Raw genomic sequence first — 19,138 nt, 5'->3', positions numbered from 1 at the left:
CTAAGCATTTTAATTTTGGTACTTTTACTTTTACTTTTGATACTTAAGTACATTTCAACACCAGATACTTTTGATACTTAAGTACTTTTAATATGAGCTACTTTAAGACTTTTACTCAAGTCATTTTCTGACGGGTGACTTCTACTTTTACCGAAGTCACTTTCAGGTAAGAGATCTGTACTTTTACTCAAGTATGGCTTTCAAGTACTTTATACACCACTGTGTGTTTGTAGGAAACCTGACGAAGCACATGAAGTCAAAGGCTCATATGAAAAAGTGTCTGGAGTTGGGAGTGTCCATGTCGTCGGTTGAGGACGCAGAGGCAGACGATGGAGGTAAACACACACACACACACACACAGACACACACACACACACACACACACACTCCGGGCTTTGCTCCGTGTGGTCGCACCGGGACAGGAAGTGAAATGGAAGCAGAGCTCAACACTCGACTCATCAGCAGCTTTAGAGAGAAAAGTCTCTCAGCCTCTTATTATCCAGCGTTCACAGATTTCCATAAACATCTCCAAGGAACAATTTGTGAAGCCACACATTTATTTTCCATCCAGACACAGAGAGGAGTGTTTGCCGTTCATCGCCCCCCCCCCCCCCCCCACCCCCGACGCAGCAGGGGGGGGCTCCCGGAGTCCAGGATCCCATTAATCAGCTGATATGGAAATAATCTGAAAATTATTACTGGGGAAGATGTTGTGGGCTCCGAGGGATGAACGAGATTTCCCATGAAATATTCACAAATAATAAATTCTCCTGGCAGGAGTTGGCTGGGGGGGGGGGGGGGGGGTGAGGTCGGGGGGGTTTTCGGTTTCCCATTAATCTTCAGATGACTTGATAACGAGTGGGATTCATTTCATTTAGAGTTTTCATCAGGATTAACGACAGGCTGGTGATTCTCTTACTTTCTTAATACCAATAAAAAGACATAAATCATCTCTGATTGTTTCCCATCGACAACGTGAAGGAATTTAATATCTTTGTTTTATTTAGTTTCGCTGTCGGGAAACGTCCAGGACTCGTTTCTGATCAGTTTGGTTTTAATCTGTTATTCGATGATATAAAAAATGGGCGGAGTCGTCATGATTGACATGTGAGACTGACCCCTGATTGGTCGAGCCTGTTTATCAGACGACTCCTCATCATCAACAGACTCTGACATCATCATCAGCGTTTGAATTCTTAATGTTTTGGCTTCGTTTCCAGATTTCATTCGAGACTCAAACAGACTCGAGGTTCTGTGAGAAGTCGTTTGAATAAAGTTCACGATCTTCAAACGTCTGGAGGAGGAAAGAAAAAGCAAATTTTAAAAAAGAATAAAAACTAAGTGTTTTTCGGTTTAGTTTCCAGATGAATCTTCGGTTCAGGGTCAGTTTGAATCTTTGAATCTTTGACTCTTTGTCTTCAGAGAAACAAACAAACAAATGATGATGTTTTCAGACGAGCAGATTTGTTTTATTCCAGAATGAAGTCGTTCAGCCGGAGATTTATTGTCTTTGACTTTTTATTGTTGGGAGCCGGAGAGAAAATGTGGTTTTATTTCACGTCTTAATTTCTCCTCCTTTCTCTTCTTCCTCCTCCTCTTCCTCTTCTTCTTTCTCTTCTTCTTTCTCTCTCTGATTTTTCCTTTTCCTTTTCTTCTGCTGTCTCCTATTTATTTTTCTTCATCCATCACATTCCCTACTTTCTCTTATTCCTCCTCTTCCTCTCCTCTTACTTTTTCCTGATTCTTCTTCTCCCTCCATTCCTCCTCTCCGTTAAATTCCTCTACATTCTTTTTCCCCTCTTCTTTTTTATCATCAATCACTTTTTATATCCCTCCTCTTCCTCCCTTCATTATTCTACGTTTTCATTTGTCACTGTTTTATTCTTCTCTCTTCTCCTCTTCCTTTGCTCTCTTCTTCCTCCTCCTCCTCTTCTTCTTCTCTCTTCTCCTCTTCCTTTGGTCTCTTCTTCCTCCTCCTCCTCCTCTTCTTCTTCTCTTTTCTCCTCTTCCTTTGGTCTCTTCTTCCTCCTCCTCCTCCTCTTCTTCTTCTCTCGTCTCCTCTTCCTTTGGTCTCTTCTTCCTCCTCCTCCTCCTCCTCCTCCTCTTCTTCTTCTCTCGTCTCCTCTTCCTTTGGTCTCTTCCTCCTCCTCCTCCTCTTCCTCTTCTTCTTCTCTCTTCTCCTCTTCCTTTGGTCTCTTCTTCCTCCTCCTCCTCCTCCTCTTCTTCTTCTCTCTTCTCCTCTTCCTTTGGTCTCTTCTTCCTCCTCCTCCTCCTCCTCCTCTTCTTCTTCTCTCGTCTCCTCTTCCTTTGGTCTCTTCCTCCTCCTCTTCTTCTTCCTCCTCCTCCTCTTCTTCTTCTCTCGTCTCCTCTTCCTTTGGTCTCTTCCTCCTCCTCTTCTTCTTCCTCCTCCTCCTCTTCTTCTTCTCTCTTCTCCTCTTCCTTTGGTCTCTTCTTCCTCCTCCTCCTCTTCTTCTTCTCTTTTCTCCTCTTCCTTTGGTCTCTTCTTCCTCCTCCTCTTCTTCTTCTCTTTTCTCCTCTTCCTTTGGTCTCTTCTTCCTCCTCCTCCTCCTCCTCCTCTTCTTCTTCTCTCGTCTCCTCTTCCTTTGGTCTCTTCTTCCTCCTCCTCCTCCTCTTCTTCTTCTCTTTTCTCCTCTTCCTTTGGTCTCTTCTTCCTCCTCCTCTTCTTCTTCTCTTTTCTCCTCTTCCTTTGCTCTCTTCTTCCTCCTCCTCCTCTTCTTCTTCTCTCGTCTCCTCTTCCTTTGGTCTGTTCCTCCTCCTCTTCTTCCTCCTCATCCTCCTCTTCTTCTTCTCTCTCCCTCCTCATCGCCTCGTAGATGGCGGAGATGAAGGTCAGAGGTCAGAGAAGGTTTCCCGCGGCGTGATGGCCGACCACCAGTTCTCCGATGCAGACGACTCTGACGGCGGCGAGGATGACGGCGATGACGATGAAGACGATGAAGAGGACGACTACGATGGCGACTCGACTCCAAAGACTCGTTCCCGCTCCACCAGCCCGACGCCGTACGGCCTCCCCGCCATGTCCATCAGCGCCATGGCCGCCTCCCACCCGTCTCCTCACCTGTCTCATCACTCCGACCTCCTGGGACACGCCAACAAGCCGCCGCTGTTTGGATACTTCACCACCGTGCCGAGCATCCAGATCACATCGCAGGCTCCGCCCAGCGACCTGGCGGCGAGGGAGCGTGGTCACGAGTACCATCACGGCCTGCAGAGGGCGCTGGGGAGCCGGCTGCTGGCTCCACCCGGCTCCTCCATGGATGAAGACTTGTCCTTCCACTCCCCGGACCCCCCCTCCTCCTCCTCCTCCCGCCTCTCCTCCCCCGGGCTGGACCACTCCGGCTGCCCCTCCCCCATCTCCCCTTCCTCCTCGCCCTCCGCCCGCCGCTACCTCTCGCCACGCCGCGACCTCTCGCCCCGGCCCAGACACCTCTCGCCCCGGAGGGACGTCTCCCCCCTGAGACACATCTCCCCCAAGAGAGACCACGGGGCGGCGGGGGGGTACCGGAGGGACCTGTCCCCCAGGAGGACACACCTCTCACTGCTCTCCCCTCTGTCCCGACCCACGTCTCCGGCAGGAAGAGACTACAAGCGTGACCTCTCACCACGAGGTCGCCACCGGGGGGGGCTCCGGCCTCTGTCCCCTCGCCGTGGACTCCACCCGCAGCTCCACCCCCCAAGGTGAGGTCACTGTTTACCATAATCTGACAACAACATATCTGATAAACTCTCTGGATTTACCTCTTATCGTATTTCGTTCCTGTAAAAAGGATCAAACAGATATTAATCGTTGTTATTATGTGTGTGCACCTGCGACCTGCAGCCAGCAGGGCGGCGCCAGGAGCCTGAGGCCGGCGGGTCAGGGGGAGTTCTCTTCTCTGGGGCGTCGCAGGAGCAGCTCGGAGATGGAGACGGTAAGAACCAGTTTGTTGCTTCTCTATCTCCCAGTTCACTTCTCAACGGTGATTTTCTAAACTCTGTGAGTCGTTGCGTCGAGGCAGAAAAACCTGAAGTAGAAATTAAGACGGAAAGAAAAGCAGCTGATGCACAAAGTGAAGAGAAGAGAAGCGTTTGGCAGCCGGAGCAGAAACATTCAGAGAGAACGAGGGAAGAAAGAGTCGGAGCGAGGGATGAGGGAAGATGGGGCTGCTGGGTTCTGGTGGTAACGGGATCTTGGCCGACGCTGCTGCGGTTAATAACTCGGCTGTTTTTCTTCTTAAGAGCTCCACTTCAAACTCTGGCTTCTGCTGCGGCTGCGACTTTAAACAACTGATCATCGTCTGTTCTTCAAATAATAAATTCATGTTTTAAAAACCTTTTCTCAGACTCGAGAAGTTTCGACTGAGACTTTGTTTCTTTTTCATTTGTTTTTCTACCGACACGTCCGACCACGCTCATTTTCATATTTGCTTTTTCATCACGAAGCGTCAAATGTGTTTTTATTAAAACTAGAACTGAGTGCGTGTAATTATTTTTTTGAATGTCGACGTCAGATTTAAAAAATGAGTCTGAGGTTTCTTCAAAGTTTTCTTTGGACGAATCAACTTATTCAATCAGATCTTCAGTTTGTTTCACTGCTCTCGTGTTTCTCGTGTTTTTCCAGGAACTTCGTCCAGACTCACCGTCACTGGGGGAGCAGCGGCAGGCCGGTAACCACGGCAACCAGTCCAGCCCGCCTCACCAAGTCCTGTTCAGTCACCTTCCTCTTCATTCTCAACTCCAGGTGACGACAGCTTACTTTTATCATATTGATTTTATTTGTTTTCTACATTTTAGTACGGAAGCGTATTGCATTCACTTGAAAAAAAAAAAAAGCCTTCGGAACATCACACTCGTTTATTTTCCTTCACTTTTCTCTATCGATAGAACCCCTTTCAAAACAAGAGTCCACACCAACCTGCTTATAACAGGAACTACACATCAATCTTCTATAATAAAGCCACTAACGGGACAAAAATAAAAACTATCCTCTACCTATCTGTAGCATATTTCCCCTGAAAGATGGTCGAGACTGATGTTTTCAGGTTTATTTGACGCTACGTCTATGGAAGCTATACGTCACTTTCAAAATAAAAGCATGGAAAAAAATTTGAGCGAAAAACAGGATTTTTATCTCGGAAAAACAGGGGGAAAAAAAGTTCGGAAAACAGGAAAAATCCTGTTTTTATCGAACTTTATTTTTTTTACCCAGAGCTTTTAAAAAATTTCAAGTGAATGCAATACGCTTCTGTACTTTTGTTTTTCCTTTATTTGACTTTACTCACTATTCTAGATTCTGTGTTTCTAATATGATATATTACAGATTTAATGTGTGTGTCTGTGTGTGTCTGTGTGTGTGTTTGTGTCTTTTTACCTTCACTGGATCCTTGAACGTGGTCATTGTGGTTCCAGGTGCGCTCTCCCTACCCGATGACCCCCATCGGAGGGATCCAGATGGTTCGCTCCGTCCACGCCTCCGTCTCCGTCCCTCTCGCCCAGCAGGGGGCGCCGCGCCTGGCGGTGCAGAAGAGCACGTCAGAGGACTCCACCCCCGGCGAGGCTGCCCCCCCACATTTCATCTCCTTCATGGAGAGGGGAGGAGGGGGGGGGGAGTGGGTGAGGGAGTCGTCGGGACCTCACCCGTCCTCGCAGGGGAGGGACGGCGGGGGGGTGAGGCCGGAGCAGGAGGAGGGCGTGCTGACGTGCACCAACGCCATCGCCTCGCTCTGCATCGACGCCGAGGAGCCGGCGGACAGAGGCCTGAGGGGGGGTGAAGGTAAAGATGGAGGCGGAGCTCCTCCCTCCTCCCCCTCCTCCTCCTCCTCCCCTGACTCCCTCCATCAGCAGCGCCGCTCGCCCTCCGTCTCCAGGTCGCCGCCCTCTCCTCACCCCTCGCCCTCGCCCCCGGGGACTCAGCACTTTAGCGGCCTGGAGCTCAGGCCCGCCCACCCGCCAGGCCCCTCCTCCCCCCGATCCTCCACCTCCTCTCCTCACCCTCACAGCCCCGCGGGCGACGCCCTCCAGCCTCCGACGGCGTCCAGACCTCCGAGGGCGGAGCGAGACGGAGAGGAGGAAAGCACAAAGAGGAGCAGAGACGTGTCATAGAGCGGGAGAGGAAGAAGGAGAGGAGGAGGAGAGGAAGAAGGAGGAGAGGAGGAGAGGAAGAACGAGAGGAAGAAGGAGGAGAGGAGGAGGAGAGGAAGAAGGAGGAGAGGAAGAAGGAGGAGAGGAGGAGGAGTTCTTTTTTGTTTTGGGATAATAGGAAGGGATGAAGTGCAACCGAGAGAGAAATGACCTTTGCACACTTTACACACACATTTCTTCTAGTTCAACACACACACACACACACACAAACACACACACACACACACACAGACACACACACTCTCTCTCTCTCTCTCTCTCAGATACATACAAAGAACATGAATGAACTTCTGCAGCATGCTGTCACATGTCTGCTATCGGACACTTTCTTATTTAAAGAGGATTTGCAAACGTGCACGGAAACAACGTGCGCTCGACTGGGAGAGGAGAGGAAAGAGGAGGAGAGAGGAGGAAGGAGAGAGAGGAGGAAGGAGGAAGGAGGAAGGAGGAAGGAGGAAGTCGGGTTAGAATCGGTACGGAAACAAAAGACTGGACAGCTGCGTGTGCCTTTTCTTTCAACCTTTTTTTGTTGCTTATATTCTGATAAGCAAACGAAGCAGGAAGGTAAATGTAAATACAATAATATCAGCTTTGTAATAAATGCAAGCTCCTCCTCCTCCTCCTCCTCCTCCCTCCTCCTCTCTCTCCCTCTCTCTCTCTTTTTGGACACCTTAAAAAGTCTGGACAAGCGATGTGAAGTTATGGATATTACTATTACGTACGGTTGCACTAAAACATATTTTTATATGAGTGAAATTTTAAAAAAAATGGCTTTTTTGTGTACAGCGGCAATTCTATATAATACTATTTATTATTGTTACCATGTTTCATAAATTGTAAATTTTTTCTTAAATGTCGTGGATGCCTTTTTCTATGTAAAGCATGGGTTTTTTGCTATCGCTGACATTAGGGCGAGGATATATAAACACTGTACTATGGCTTTATATGTTAGACCTATTTATATACGTCTAAGTGAGCACCCTCTGCTTGGAGCTATATACACATAGAAGTAAGATGAATATTTACCCAGCATATGAATACATACAGAATATAGAGTCTCTCTCTCTCTCTCTCTCTCTCTCTCTCTCTCTGCACTTATCATATAGAATGACATTCACATTAAGGTTATGTATTTATGAGCTTGTACATTTTCTCTGCTGCTCTTCTCTCGTCTCTGGTTGTGATTTATTTTTTGTTTTAAAACTTTTTGGTTTTAATTTCTTTTGTTTCTTTTTTTATTTGCGAGGCTCAGACTCAGCATTAAGTGAATGAACATGCCTTCTTGCACCGTGGCATTCTGCTCCTCCTCATCCTCCTCTTTCGCCTCTTCCTCTTCCTCCTCTTTCTCCTCTTCCTCCCTCTAACACTCCTCCCTCGACTCCAGCCGCTGAACGGCTCCACTCTGCGTCACGTGACTTTTGCTTGAATGAAAACAGTTTTTTAAAAAGGGGGAAACATTCCAGTCGGTTCAGCATCGAGTCTTGAATCTTGAATCTTGAGTCGAACCCCGAAGACAAACTTCTCTTTCTCATCGTGTCTGAACTCTTCTCATCTGGAGACAAACACGTTCAGCAAACTCTCTGATAAATGCACCTTATATTTCTAAAGACGAGCTCTCTGACCTTTTTTATTTTGCAGCAAACTTTCATTGAAATTGAAGATGAATTGTTCTGAAGCCTCAAAAAGCAACAATCAGCTTCTCAGTCTTCGGGTCTTTTCTGCGTTTCCTCTCCTCCGCTCCTTCATTTCATTTTGTAGCTAAGCAATATTTAGCCGGAGCTCTGCTCACCAGCAGGGGGAGTATTTGTTGCAAGGCAACAGCAGTTGTACTTCAAACCCGTCGTAGAGTCGGGGGGGAGGAGAAGGTGGGGGGGGGGGTCGGGGGTGTGGTCCTGGTGGAGTCGGGCAGGTGCAATGTGAGTGTGTGTCTCTGTTTTCTGTATCGGTGTGTACTCGACCAGTATATCCTCTTATTCTTACCACTCTTTTCTATTTGGATCCTCCCTCTGTTCTATACACTTATCATGACGACAGCAATGTCTTTAAAAAAAGTCTGTTTCTCTCTTTCAAGAATATCAAAGCACAAGTCATTGTATAGAAATGACGACAATACAATACAAAAAAAGGACAAAAAAAAGGTAAATGTGCATATAAAAGGGTAACGTGTGTGATGGTGTTCCGTGGAATTAATACAAATATCATGTATGACCCCAGTCAACAAGGAATCGCAGTAGAAGTGGAAAAAATGGATTGTTGTTTTCAAATAAATATAAATACAGTAATTTATCTGTCTGTGCTTTATTTCTTCACTGGAAACAAGATGGCGGCGCACGGACGCAGCTGATCTGAGAATTTCATTTTATCATCTCGTACAATTACAATAAAGACTTTGATTTGATTTCATCAATAATCAGGATTTAACCTTTAAAACACCATGAATCAAAATGGTAACTCTTTAATTTACCGTTTATATGTGTTAATTACATATTAATATGAAGAAATTACTTTATAGAGACTTTATAAATCCCCTGAAGAGGAAATTCAATTTGACAAAGCAGCACAAGGGGAAATATAGTAAGAAATTTATAAGATTCAAAATATAAATTTCATATATAACACAATAAAGAACAATTCAACAAACAAACAAACGGAAGCAGATGAACCTCGTCGATGGATTAAAGGTTAAACATATTAAACACGTTCATCAAAACAAACTGGGATGCATATCTTTCATATTTGTCTCTCGATTGTTTCTTTTAATCAAAAGAAAATAAAACTTAATCAATAAATAATGCAATTAAATGCAAATCAAATACAAACTGATTGATCGCCTTTACTGAGAGTCAATCAATCAATCAATGATTTACGGACAGTATAAGTTATTATTATAGAAAACCCAATTTGCAGTATTTTTTGTAGAATTTTAAGTTGAATTTTTTCTTAAAGACTATAATAGAAGCTGTATTGAGGATTTTTTTTATATTTGATTTCTTCCTTGTGTCTTGTGGGTGTGGTTTTCACATAAACCAAATCTGCTTTCTCCTCCGTGTTTATGACATTTATTGTGTTTTCATGTTGTGTGAAGTGAAGCTGCAGTGAGAACAGAGTCAGACGCTTCACTTCAGACGTGTTTTGTGTAAAAAGTCTCTTTCATCCCGTGTTTGAAGGAGGTCAGTGAATAAGTCTCCAGCACATACGACTCTGACTGTACCAGCGTCTTCATCCTGCTCCTGTCTCCCTCTCATTTCTAATTTTAATGTACTCCCTGTCATTAGCCATGTCCCACATATGTCTACCTGTCTACTTCTTTCTCTGTGCTTCCTTCCTTTCATTTTTGACACAACTGGGTTGGTGTCATCTTACATTTGCTCTGTCAGTCTGTCCTCCCGGCGGTGAGTCCCGCGGCCGTTTGGGAGACGCTGATCAAGAGAGTTATTTCTGGAGCTGATTAGTGTTTCGGAGGAATCACTTTCATCCCAGGTTTGTGAGGTGTGAGTGTAGTTTGCATGGTTCAGCGCTGCGAGCATATGGAAATCTCCCCTGAGACGAGTGTGTGTGTGTGTGTGTGTGTGTGTGTGTGTGTGTGTGTTCGTGTGTGTGTGTGTGTGTGTGTCACTGCCTTTGAGCCTGTTCTTCCATGTGTTTACTCTTGAGCGTAACTTTTAGAGTATGCAGACTGTACCTGAACATTTTTGTGTTCAGGAAAAACAAGCACCTGTCAATCAATCAATCAGTAAGTTACTTCTATTATTTATTATATATATATATTTATGTCTTTATTATCTGAGAAGGTGATTTCAGCTCTTATTACACATGAATCTGTTTCAGAGGATTTCATATTAATAGTTTGTTGATATCTACAGTGAAAAAATCAAGAAGGTCGAGGACAGAGTCAAATTCACGATCCTTAATATCTGGTTCTAAATCTACTGGAGCTTGAGGAAGAAGCTGAAGGTTCACGTGCGACAATAAGAGACACATCAACCAAAACATGTCACGAGACGATAAGATCATATCAGATAAGATGATATGAAGATTCAGGGAGTGTTTGTCCTCTTCTTATATTTCTGTCGTTTCATGCAGCTTCATGAATTCTTCTCTGGGACGTTGGTGAAAATATCCAAACATCACATCTCACATCGTGAAAGAAAGAAACAACAGATCCATAGATTCTGTCCTGGCTCATATTCCATCTTTCCTCCAAATTTCAAGGAAATAACTGTCTGAGTTTCTGCGTCATCCTGCTGACAAACAAACAAACAAACAAACAAACAAACAAACAAACAAACAAACAGACAAACAAACAAACAGACAAACAGACAGAGGTGCAAACATCACGTGGTTGTTGAGGTCACAGTCGTTTCCTGCAGCAGGAATCACCAACATCTTAAAGTATCTTCCCTGCTGGTTGTGTTTTCACATTCCTTATCTCACACACACTCACACACACTCACACACACACACACACACACACACACACACTCACACACACACACACACACACACACACACACACACACTCAGACCATCATGTCTCATGAAGCAACCACTAATTATGTCGGGGACGTCGCTCAGCGTATCATTTCCCGACTGGGAGAGATTTCACGATCTCACGCAACGGGACAGATGCATGCTGGGTAAAAAGAGAGCTCTCATTTCAGGTTGTGTGTCGCCCAAATCGACTTGTTTACACGACTTGATGGTTAGTAGCAAACTGGCTGTGGTGGGACTCCCCGTGTGTGTGTGTCTGTGTGTGTGTGTGTCTGTGTGTGTGTGTCTGTGTGTGTGTGTGTGTGTGTGTGTGTGTGTGTGTGTGTGTGTGTGTGTGTGTGTGTGGGTGGAGGGGAACACCACATTTAACTGCTGTTCCCGGCTGTAATTAACACTTTAGAGACTTTTCTGGCTCCATTTAGGAAATGTCGTTCTGCAGATTCTGCATTTAACTTCAAACTGTTGCAGTTTCATTTCCAGCTTTTCACTCAGAGATGATGTGAGACCAGTTTCCTTCCTGTTACTGGACCTGTGAGCAGCGAGCACTGGTCTGATACCAGTGCTTTTAGACAAATAACTTATAGAACGTATCTTAATAACTGGAATCTACTGGCTCTGGAAGTGAGGATGCTTCTCGGGGCCGATATCCCAGAATGCATTGCAGTTTGGTGACAAACTGTGTTTGAGAAAACAATCAGCGAAGAGACGTCCGATTCTTTATCATCGACTCGACAACAAAGAAATGTTAAAAAACCAAGAAGCATTCAAACTTTCACCGCAAAAATTCGTGAGCTATTCACGAAAATGTTCTATATCCAAAAGGTCAAAGGTCAAGTCGATCGTGGGGTCACACTCAGGAAACAGCTCGAGTGGAAGTTTCTTGTTTGTGTTGATGTGACGGATCCGTCTCCACACGTTTCTCTTGTTATTTAAACGCTGGGACACGTTGGATCTGATTCTCCAGCAGACGTGAAATCTATTCAGGCTTTTTTTTACTTATGAATATGAATTTGGTCGCTGGTGTTTGGAGACGACACCGAAAACCACATTTTCTCAAAGCTGCGGCTGAACGAGGCTAAATAAGAAATATGACTCAATTAAATCCACAGGTGTCCTCGGTGCAGACGGACTCCGGGGCCACTTGTTTGTCTCGCTTAGCAACCGTAACCGGGGCGAGCGGAGCAGAGGCGAGACTTGACAAAGGCTCAATTTGGCCTGAAAGTGGTTCAGTCCGTCCCCGACCGAGCCCGGGGGTTCGATTCCGACTCGTCTCGTCCTCCCACGCAGAAGAAGAAGAAGAAGAAGGTCTCTGAGGATCCTTCACTCTGCTGCTGGAGAGAAGAACCAGAGAGACGAGTCAGCTGAGTGACACACACACCCAGTGAAGAGTGTGATGTGAGATGTGTGTGTGTGTGTGTGTAAAGGAACACACACACACACACACACAGAGCCATGGGTGGTCTGTGTGTGTGTGTGTACTGGTACAGATATATTTGTGAGGACCATATCGAGCCTACAACCTGCAGCCTGGGGACATGTTGACCGGTCCTCAGTCTCTGACCCACTTTGACTGTGTGGGGGTGAGGACCTGGTTCAGGGTCAGATTCAGGTTTAGTTTGAGTTCAGGTGAGAGACCAGCGGGTGTTTAGTGTTAACGAGTGTCCACACTAAGATACATGAACAAACGTGTGTGTGTGTGTGTGTCATGGAGGCATCTGTTCATTGGAATAAACAAGTTTCCATTTTTAGCAGCCAGGAAAAAAGAGGTGCAATTAGTGTGTGTGTGTGTGTGTGTGTGTGTGTGTGTGTCTGTGTGTGTGTGTGTGTGTGTGTGTGTGTGTGTGTGTGTGTGTGTGTGTGTCCAAATGGAAAGTGAGATAGCTCAATTTGTTAGTTTTTTATGGGAGATGCCAGCAGGAACATTTCTAAAATTAGAGGAGGTCAGAAGACGAGAACAGAAGCAGAAACAAAGCGGAGGAAGAAGCAGAATTTGAAAGACTTTTATAATATTTAACGTTTAATGACAGTTTACGTCCTCGTCTGTTCAGAATCATTTTATACATGTGATGCAGACTATGGGTTCGGAAATCAGTTTTTATTGTATTTGTTCAAATCCTCTTCCGTTCCGAGGCCGTGACAAAGACCCGGATTGAGGCTCTTTTTTCATATATTAACAATTTGAATCCTTATGAATTATTGTGTCGTGAGGTCGAAGCTCTTCTGACCTCTGACGAACCAAAATCGTATCCGTTCATATTTTGATCCCAATTTTAAAAAAGTTCCCTCACAACTACATCCTGAGATGTGTTCACGTTGTTTTGTAAAATCCATTCGACCTTTGACCTTTGACCTTTTAACCTCCAACCACGTCAGCCTCGTCCAGAATCACTTCAGGGAAGAAATCCAATAAAAGTTCTACTTTCCTTGAAGGCGTATGAATTATTGATGTCAGTATAGTAAGGTGGCAGCGACCTTTGACCTTCCAAACACTAAAATCATATATATATTGTTTAAGTTAATCTGGTTTAAATGTTTCCATTTTCTGGAAACAGCTGATTCGGGCTGATCTCCTATAATCTGTAAAACAAAAGAAGATAGAATAAAAGTCTTTATTCTTATTGTAGAAACAGAAGAGCGGAGTCCAGGTAAAGAGGAGGAGGAGGATAGAAGAAGAAGAGGAAGAGTTCATCTGGAGGAGGAAAGAGAAGAAGAGGAGGAAAGAGGACGAAGGATAAGAGAGAGGAGAAGAAATCTTGAACTGTTTAAAGACGATTAAAGATGAGAGACGGAGGAAAGTGGATAAACTGCGAAAAATCTTCCTCCTTTTGTTTCCAAAATAAAACAGAAGATGAAGAAAGATTGAGAGGAAACGAAAGAAGAAGAATGGAAACTCCACGTTAATATTAACTGGAGACAAAAAGAAGAAGAGAGGAGGAGACGGTTTCTGTCCATTATGATTTTAATAAGGAAAAAGAGAGAGATGAGAAAAAGGAGGAGAGGAGCTGAGCACAGTTGCACACTGCCCCCTGTTGGCGGACGGAGGTAGTGCACACACAGATGTGGTCGTTTGGAAGAAATGACAAAATGTTTTCCTTCCGTTTCCTGGAAGAGCTTCAAGAAACATGGAGGCCGAGAAGACGCCTGAGTCACAGGAAGTAAAACCTTCACTACATCAAGTGTGTGTGTGTGTGTGTGTGTGTGTGTGTGTGTGTGTGTGTGTGTGTGTGTGTGTGTGTGTGTGTGTCCAACCAGAACCAGATGTGGGCACAGATAAATTGTTTGCTGGTTATTTACTGGAACGCCCCGACTTGTTTGTGGCGGGAGTAAGGGGCTAATGCATGTGACCCCCCCCCCGCCACACACACACACACACACACACACACACACACACACACACACACACACACACACACACACACACTGCTGGTTAAAGATTCACCCCGACACACAGCAGTTGTCCAGCAGTTCCAGATGTGTTAGAATGATCGTGTCATTAAAGGACCAACCCTCACTTTTCCAGACGACACCTAGTGGCCGGAGGCAGAAGGTTTTTCTTGTTGTTCGTATGAACGTAGCATTCTTGTAAACACGATATCTTAAAAACGCCTTAAAGGGCATTTCTACAAATACACAGATTCACTGATTTGACAGAAATCGTTAAATTCAGAAGTTTAAATCAGGACAAACGATAAACTCCTGTTTAATGTTTTCATAATTCACCCTCAAGGTTATTTTTAAAGGACGTTTTTGGTTTTAAAATAGTTTGACAGAAACAATCAGGCTTTTAAGTTACTGGAGAAAGAAGCTCTTGTAATAGAAGTCTATAAATTAACATATTCCAGTAATTTCCTAAAGTGAGCGTCTGTAACTTTGAAAGAATAAAACTGAAACAGACGTTTTTATTCAGAAATTAACTTGAATCAAGTTCATTTGTGTGAATCAAACGTTGAGATCACGACAAACTTCTGCTTCACAAAACAGCTTCTAGGGACGTTTGTGTAGTTTTATTTCATTTCCCTGGTTAAGCTCCTTGTGATATTTCCCTGCTGCAGAACGACAGATGACAGAATGTTGCAGAGACGGAGGATCTGCTGACGTGGGAGGAGCCCCAGAGGGAGGCTCCTCCCTCTGGGGCTCCTCACCGCCTGCACCTGCCGCCCTGCACGGCCATATGTCTTCTCCGTCTATTTACAGAATCTGGCTGAACACACAGAAACACTCGCTTGTTTATTTGCTCTTTTTTTCCAGTTTGAAAATGCAACTGGGAGGAAATGTGCTGAGCCGCTCTTTAGTCCAACCGGCTGATTGGACTCCAGCTTGTGAATGGTTCGGAGCCAGAGTCTCAGATGAGAACATGAATGGTTCCTGATTTACCTCCAAACTGAAAGTGCATCTTTCTGTGACGTGGGACAGTGAACCTGTGTGTCCCTGTGTGTCCCTGTGTCTGTCCACCTGGACGTCCTCCAGCTGGCAGCGTCTCATCGTCCAGGCTGTTCATCTCAGTCGAGGTAGAGCGGTGCCAGTTCCAGAGTCGAGGCCAGAAACACACTCGCCTGAAAATACATGAAGCTTGAGCTCTATTTAAAGCTCCGAGGGACATATGGTCTCTGATCAGAGGCTTTAAATGTGTCTTCTCCCGTTAAAACATTCAGTCAAAAGTTAACTGGAAATGAGGCAATATTGTAATTTTATTTTTGTTTAGATATTGTTATGACATCAGTGTCCATCACTTTTAGTTGTCCTCTGGAAACACTTCCGTTGTCGTTTTCTGCATTGCTGCACGTTCCTGTGATATGTTGTGTAGTGCAGTGTTAATTTCGTTGACGATAACGATAACGAAAAATATTCGTTAACGCCCCTTTTCCCATGACTCAGACGAGACGAAGACGTAACGAAATGGATCTTTGAAAATAAAAACTATGACGAAATCTATTTTAATTTTCGTTAACGAGACGAGACGAAACGAAAATGTTGGCGGTTGACTAAGTCACAACAATTTTTAAAAACATAATCGTATCAGGCCGTCATGAAGTACCCGGAGCGGCGAGTGTGTGTGTGTGTGTGTGTGTGTGTGTGTGTGTGTGTGTGTGTTTGCTGCCAGACAGCGCACCGGTCCCGAGGCTCCGCCCCCGCGCACTCGCTCAGAGAGACAGAGATCAGAGCTCTTTCATGTGAAGCAGGCCGCTCACTGACTCCCCGGCTGCTTCTTAACTATGGAAACAGTGAAAACACAGAGTTTCTCTGGTCTCAGCTGCTCTGAGATCAGCGCCGCAGCTTCTGGATCAGAGCAGAAGCTGCAGCTGGTTTCTACCGAGCTTCAGTTTCCTCCTCCGGTCTGATCTGCTTTCACTTTTTGTTTTCACATTTCGCCAACGCCAACTAAAATATATAGGCTGCAGCTATATGTTTTTATTTATTTCAAAATAGGGTACTTTTTATTTCATACATTTCCCACAAATATGGGGATGACTCAAATAACCCTACATAGTTCTGCGTTTAATTTATTTCAAAGTAGGCCTACACTTGCCTGTGTATTTTCTTCTCCTCTTCATAAGCATTTGGTGTTTCCCTTTGTTGTAACAGGTAAAAATAAATAAAATGTCAACAGTTTTCTTTATTGTTGTTCTATAATTTCATAAATGCAATAATCTACAGATTAGTATAGTTTAACTTTATATAACATTTTATCAGCTTTGTTATCAAATATGTTTTGCGGCTCCAGACAAATTTTATTTGGGGGAAGAGGGGGCAAAATGTCTCTTTTGATAGTAAAGGTTGCCGACCCCTGCTATAGACCTATAGGAGGGACATCTAATGGACAACCTAAGTACTGCAAGCTAGACTAGTACGCAGTTGTAGACACAACACAGGGGGTCCCTGGACCTGAGAAGGGAAGATAAGGAGTTTAATGTGGCTATTAAATGTGACTAAAACTAGACTAAAATGTAATTTGTTTTCGTCGACTAAAACTAGACTAAAACTAAGAAGGATAAAAATGACTAAAACTAGACTAAAACTAATATGCATTTTCGTCAAAAGACTAAGACTAAGACTAAATCAAAAATAGCTGCCAAAATTAACACTGGTGTAGTGTTGTGTTGTGAAATTGATGAAGATGTTTTCCACCTGCATGTGTTCTGTCCACTTGCATGTGTTTTCTTAAGTTGCTGTGCGTTGAGCTCTCAGGGCCACCGTAGTTCCCAATGTGACCAGAGTGGAAAGAGTTAAACAAAACCAGGAAGTGGAGCAGAGCAGCAGGGGAGGGGCCATCACCAGCGTCATCAAGCTGAAGTGAAACTCAACGAGGAAAGTTACAGTTTGCTCGTCACTTCAAGCTGCTGCTTCTAAAACTCTCAAACTTCACAGGTAAATTTAAACCTTCCATTAAATCTATAACAGATTATTCAGTACAGATATGAGTTATAACTGCCTCCCATGTGTTTGTCCAGATATGGCTTCAGCCAGCTGTGTGCTGTCAGAGGAGAGGTTACTGTGTTCCATCTGTCTGGACGTGTTCACAGACCCAGTCACGATGTCGTGTGGACACAACTTCTGCAGCTCATGTCTCCACACGTACTGGGACAGCGGAGACACTTGCCAGTGTCCCATGTGCAAACGGGAATTCTCCACAAGACCTGAACTTCAAGTCAACACTTTCATCTCAGAGTTAGCTGATGAGTTTAAGAAGTTGGTTCAAGTCAAAGCCTCGACTCCAGGCCCACAGCTTCCTGCTGTTGACGTTCTTTGTGACTTCTGCTCTGAGGTAAAAGAAAAGGCCGTTAAATCTTGCCTGACGTGTCTGACTTCTTTCTGTGAGTCACACCTGGAGCCGCATCGGAGAGTTGCTGTGCTCAAAGGTCACACATTAATAGAGCCAGTGAAGAATCTCGACGACAGGATGTGCAAGACACACAACAAGATGACCGAGCTGTACTGCTTGAAGGAGCAGGCCTTCATTTGCTTCCTGTGTTTTACAGCTGATCACAAGGGTCACAAGGCCGTCCTCCTGGAGGAGCAATATGAAAAAGTAGCGGCAACAAAATACGAGACACAGGCAAACATGCAGAAGTTGATACAGACACGGATTGAGAAGATAGCGGAGGTTGAAAAATTACTCGATGTCAGCCGGGTAGATTCTGAAAAGGAGGAACAAGCCGCCGTGCAGGTGTTCACCGAGTTGATCCGGTCCATTCAGGCGAGCCAGGCCGAGCTGGTTGAAGTGATCCAGCAGAGGCACAGAGGAATAAAGCAAAAGGGTGAAGAGCTTCTCAAAGAACTGAGGAGGGAAGTGACTGAGCTCAAGAGCCGAAGCAGTCAGCTGGAACATCTGTCACAGTCACAGGATCACTATCATTTCCTCCAGAGCTTCCTGACCTTGTCCAAACCTCCACACGAGAGCTGTCCCGACACAGACCTCGGCCCTGACCTGTCTTTCCAGGCAACACGAGGTCACCTGACTCGGCTGAAACAGAGAGTCGAGGAAATAATGGAAGAGATTCCTGAGATCAGAATGAAACGAATGAGAAGAATGAGAGAGCACGCGGTCGACTTGACCCTTGACCCTGACACTGCACATAACTCACTTGTCATAAGCGAAGACGGAAAACAAGTTACAGTAAAAGACAACATTGAAAAGGACAAAGTTACAGACAATCCAAAGAGATTTCATGTATTTTGTCAGGTTTTGGCAAAAGAGGGATTCACGACAGGGAAGTTTTACTTTGAGGTGCAGGTGAAAGGAAAGATACATTGGGTCGTTGGTGTGGTCAGGGAGTCGGTGGAGAGAAAGAACTGGCTGGGTCGGTCAGTTGAAAATGGATATTGGTGCATTTTATTGGATGGGGGCAAATATAAAACAACTGCAGACTCAGAACCTATAATATTGAAAGAAGAGCTTCAGAAGTTGGGCGTCTTTGTAGACTACAACAAAGGTGAGGTGTCTTTTTACAATGTAGACTCTAAATCACTCATCGGTTGTATCACAGGCTGCTGCTTTACAGAGAAACTTTATCCGTTCTTCTACCCTGGGTGGAATGCTTATGGAAGAAACTCCGCCCCTCTCATCATTACACCTGTACCTCAAACTCACTAGTTCATCCGTCCCATTCTGGAGAACACGAAACCCATGAAAGTCAAGTGGGAATTTCTTCAAATTCGGTACAAACATTCACTTGGAATCCAGGATGAACTGGTTATGAATCTGGTAGCCAAAGGTCAAAGGTCATGGTGGCCTCAGAGAACAACAAATGAGAAAATGTTGATTATTTATCATTTTGAATCAAAGATCTATTAATGAAATACATTGGTCAAAGGTCACAGGGACCCCATATAAATCTGGAAAAAATGTATGGACCCAGTGCATGTTTCTAGTTATTGTTACTGTCTGATCCTTTTATATAAGAATGGTAAAGTTTACTGTCATAATGTGGTGTTGGTTTTAATTCAAGTGTTTTATCAGGTGTTTCAATCGTTGAAATATTTACATAATAAACTGAATATATACAGA

The 19,138-nt window shown here is 44.6% G+C and overlaps 2 protein-coding genes across 2 annotated transcripts in view; both read left to right on the top strand.

The window, feature by feature from the left end:
- The window catches only part of hivep2a (HIVEP zinc finger 2a), an 80,369-nt gene extending 74,240 nt beyond the window's left edge, over positions 1–6,129 (top strand). The window contains exons 14-18 of the mRNA XM_061091417.1: positions 234–335; positions 2,835–3,699; positions 3,842–3,932; positions 4,622–4,741; positions 5,410–6,129. Coding sequence (XP_060947400.1) covers positions 234–335; positions 2,835–3,699; positions 3,842–3,932; positions 4,622–4,741; positions 5,410–6,102 — 1,871 coding nt within the window. The 3' untranslated portion in view covers positions 6,103–6,129. The remainder of the gene's footprint in view (positions 1–233; positions 336–2,834; positions 3,700–3,841; positions 3,933–4,621; positions 4,742–5,409) is intronic.
- A 10,800-nt stretch (positions 6,130–16,929) lies between these two features.
- On the top strand, positions 16,930–19,138 carry LOC133024412 (E3 ubiquitin-protein ligase TRIM39-like). Its single transcript, XM_061091506.1, has 2 exons — positions 16,930–16,998; positions 17,082–19,138. Exon 2 carries the CDS (start codon positions 17,084–17,086, stop codon positions 18,722–18,724), a length of 1,641 nt encoding a protein of 546 aa, XP_060947489.1. The 5' UTR covers positions 16,930–16,998; positions 17,082–17,083; the 3' UTR covers positions 18,725–19,138.

The sequence above is a fragment of the Limanda limanda genome, chromosome 18 (assembly GCF_963576545.1).
Source record: "Limanda limanda chromosome 18, fLimLim1.1, whole genome shotgun sequence".
Classification (NCBI taxonomy): Eukaryota; Metazoa; Chordata; class Actinopteri; order Pleuronectiformes; family Pleuronectidae; genus Limanda; species Limanda limanda.
This window is presented reverse-complemented; position numbering and strand designations above follow the sequence as displayed.